This window comes from Amblyomma americanum, chromosome 3 (genome assembly GCF_052857255.1).
Source record: "Amblyomma americanum isolate KBUSLIRL-KWMA chromosome 3, ASM5285725v1, whole genome shotgun sequence".
Taxonomy (NCBI): Eukaryota; Metazoa; Arthropoda; class Arachnida; order Ixodida; family Ixodidae; genus Amblyomma; species Amblyomma americanum.
The window spans coordinates 122735867-122739420 of record NC_135499.1 but is presented as its reverse complement, the minus strand read 5'-3'; the positions used below and the strand labels follow the sequence as shown (position 1 = coordinate 122739420).

General features: G+C 49.5%; 1 protein-coding gene across 2 annotated transcripts in view; it reads left to right on the top strand.

Annotated features, from left to right (window-relative positions):
- LOC144124870 (NPC intracellular cholesterol transporter 1-like) overlaps positions 1 to 2095 on the top strand; it is a 3344-nt gene extending 1249 nt beyond the window's left edge. For both annotated transcript variants that reach the window (XM_077657792.1, XM_077657793.1), the window contains exon 2: positions 660 to 2095. In XM_077657792.1, coding sequence (XP_077513918.1) covers positions 717 to 1484 — 768 coding nt within the window. In that variant the 5' untranslated portion in view covers positions 660 to 716 and the 3' untranslated portion in view covers positions 1485 to 2095. The remainder of the gene's footprint in view (positions 1 to 659) is intronic.
- Positions 2096 to 3554: the final 1459 nt, after the last annotated feature.

Here is a 3554-nt window from a genome sequence, read left to right as displayed (position 1 = left end):
CCTTTCTTGGTTTCCTCTTCAATTTTCTTTTCACTTGGCAGGCGAAGGTAAAAACATGGACTCCACGTACCCCAAAGCGCTGTACCCTCAAGGAAAGCGAGGCGACAGCGAAAACATAAAGGAAAAGAGTCGGTGAGGAGGTTGAGTTGGAACGTGGAAAGGAGTGAAAGCAAAGAGAACGAGAGAGAAAGCCCATTGTCACGAACCACGTGCGCGTAACGATATAAGGCAGGCGATGTAAAGCAAGGAGAGAGGACAATTTCCCGTTCGGCTCTCGCGTCTCCGCTATAGCACCGCCGTCATCGGAGACTCCGCTTCGGCCGCCGCAAGCGGGCACCGGCAATCTCACTCAGCGGGTGTTGCACGTGTCGTACAGGTGTTCGTACGTCGCGGATAGCGGCCACGTGGCGCAAATTTCCTCCCTAGACAACCATCAACGGACGGCGAGTGTCCGCAGGCGCTCTCTCCAGCCAATAGCAGCGACGACGGCTTCCCAGTAAAGGCAACGACGCGGAGAAAGCAACTGGTGTGACGGGTCGATCGCCACAGAAAAATAAACGAGCGGCGCAGTTGAGACGCGAGGCCAGCCGACTGGAACGCTTGCCGAGTGTAAGACAGCGTTCTTTCTCCCTTTCTTTTCCCTCGCTGCGACTCTGCAGCGCCGACTTCGCCGGGGCCAGACCGAGCCAGCCAGTCAGTCAGAGAAGGAAGCAACCATGAAGCAGCTCCGTTGCAGCGCCCCGTCGGCGCTCCTGTTCCTCGTCGCGGCAGCCAGTACAGTCTTCGCCGTGGACGGCCAGAAGTGTGTGATGAGGGGCATCTGCGACATGGACGGCACCAGAGCTCCGTGTGTCTACGATGGTGAGCCCAAGGTTATCGAGAGTCCCTCCGCCCGCGCCACCCTGGCAGGCGTCTGCGGTGACGTCCTCGGCAACCTGTCCGAGCCCCTCTGTTGCGACGCCAACCAGGCCGAGGACTTCGCCGAGAACCTGGAGTCTGCGAAGGCCATCGGTCTGGATAACTGCGCTGCGTGCAGCGTAAACTTCCGCACGCTCATGTGTCAGATGCTCTGCTCGCCCCGCCAGGCGGAGTTTATGCAGCTGCTGACGAGCGAGGTAAACGAGGACAAGGAGCGCCACGTAGCCACCATGAACTATTATGTCACGCCCAAGTTTGTGAAAGGCATGTACGACTCGTGCAAGGACTCCAGAAGCAAGATCCCTTCTATCAGCCTCTTCAACTTCATGTGCGGTCGCTGGGGTTCTGAGTGCACCTCTGAGCGTTGGCTCGGCTTCCTTGGAGCGACGCCGGCCGACGGTGGACTGTCACCCATGAGCGTCAAGCACGTGCTTAGTGACAAAGATCATTCTACGCCCGACGGAGGTGTTTACAAGCCTCTCTCGCTCGAGCCGTACGTCTGTAACCAGGACAGGGGTTCCGTCAAGGCGTGTTCTTGTGATAACTGCAAGGCGGCCTGCTCGTAAGAATCAGGTTCACTCAATGAGCGGCTGGAGCTGGTCTCTTGCAGCCCGCGAAAGTCATTTTCTATCCTGCTTAGCTCTATTGCGGCCAGCATTTTGTGGCCCGGGCTTAATACAGCATAACGTTTCGAACTAGTTCTGCATGCCCAGTGCTGTCTGTCCGCGCTGTGTAAATGAATTACGACTATAACAGCATCTGGTGGCGGGGCATTTCAGTACTAAGTGAGTAAAACCATCCACCGTGAACCCAGGGAAGCGTCACTGACCTCGAGTATGTTTTGCATCTAAAGTGAACCAAAGCAGCGAATTTGTTTTTTGTATAGCTAACTTCTGTGCCGAATTACCTTGTCTACTGCCCCAGTTTATGTAATAATAAAGCCGTTTTACATTTAGCACTTGAAAAGATTTGCATGATCTTCCTTTGTGCACTGATGTTTTCATGTTATCTGTGTGACTGCTTTGAAGAGCGTATTTTTAACTGCTCATTCTTTATTGACACATGCACAGTTATCTTTACACAATTCATATCATTTTGCCCTCGTTCGTATAAGATCCTGCCTTTGCCGTCGTCAGCTGCAATTTGAAAATGAGAATAAAAACTCTCAGATATTCAATACTTGCTACAACTGTTTTTTTTTTCACAATTACAGCAGGTCTTAAAATGTGTAACAACCTATCTTTTTTCTTTATTAGGACATCGAGACTCGTTCCCGACGAACATTCGCTCGCACACATGCCAAGAAGTTTACGAGGTTCTTACTGTGTATGCAGCAAAGGTATACACGCGGTTTCTATGGGGAATCATGAGCATATTTAGAGATGTTTTCCTAGAAATGGCTTCCGCATTCATACCTTATCCCTTAAATTTTGACCCTTGATAGTACACAGATAGCTCCAACGTATTTTCTCTTTCTTAAACCTGGGTACCTGTTTTCGGACACTGTCCATTATATTGAAATACCATCCTATAGAGAGATTCTCTGCCTCGTAGCAGAAAAGCTTCATAGAAAACAGTCTGAGCTCTAAGTGGGCATTTGAGACCAGGGGGATTGGCCTCCCAGCGAAGTGCGAACGTATGACGTGTCATTATGAGCATATCTTGGAATGGTAATCTCTAAAAGCATGGACACGTATATCTGCCTTAAAAGGTAGACGACTTTCATGTAAGACTCTTAATCTTTTATTTAACATGCCGATAGAGATTTTTCGCGAAAAAAATTTCCCCACTTAAAGCACAACAACAAGTATTGATGTCATTTTCAATTTCCTTCCTGAGTTTTCCTTGGGGGAAGGTTATGATGATGTGGCATATTCAGCACTTTGCACGTTCTCAGGATCTCACGCAAATACCTAGGATCCATCTGCAGTGTTTCATATACTCACGAACTCAGGTTCAGTCACTAAGTAATCTAATGGGCTACACCCTGTTTTAAAGCAAAACCTTTTCACTTACCATAACTTTAGCTACCCAACATAAAAATGGGCACATGCTGGTAGCGATACAGTGACACAAGAAAACAGCCTAATAAAACAAGAACGCCCCGAAACAATATCGACGTAGTCTGAGTAAAACTTTATTTCAGCCCACCACCAGGCGTCCAGCAGATGTGCCAGCGTCACCACTTACCATAACTGATGCGCTAGCTGATGAAAGGGTTGCCACTTAGAACCTGTTGCTTTTTCCTTCTCCTGGTTCATCGCCCAATTGCGTTCCCTTTCGTTATCAAAAGCTTCGAGCTAGGCCGTACTTTTCCAGTGAAATTGTAGTTTGAAATCAGGGCAACAAATCTATCAACAACGAGGGACCGAAAGGAGACCTGAAAAGAAAATTAACGCGCACCTGGAACTTCAGTTTCTGTCCTCCTTCCATTGTGGTTATGGAGCTCAGTGGTCAGGGCGCTCGGCAACTGAGCCGGAATTCCCGGGTTGTAACCCGGTCGCGGCGGCAGCGTTTCGATTAAGGTGAAACGCAAAAGGCACCGTTTGCCTTCTTTATCTCTTGCCTAACGGCGCGGTTCAGTTGTCCGCCAGATCTGAGACAGATACTGCACCATTTCCTTTCCTCAAAAACCG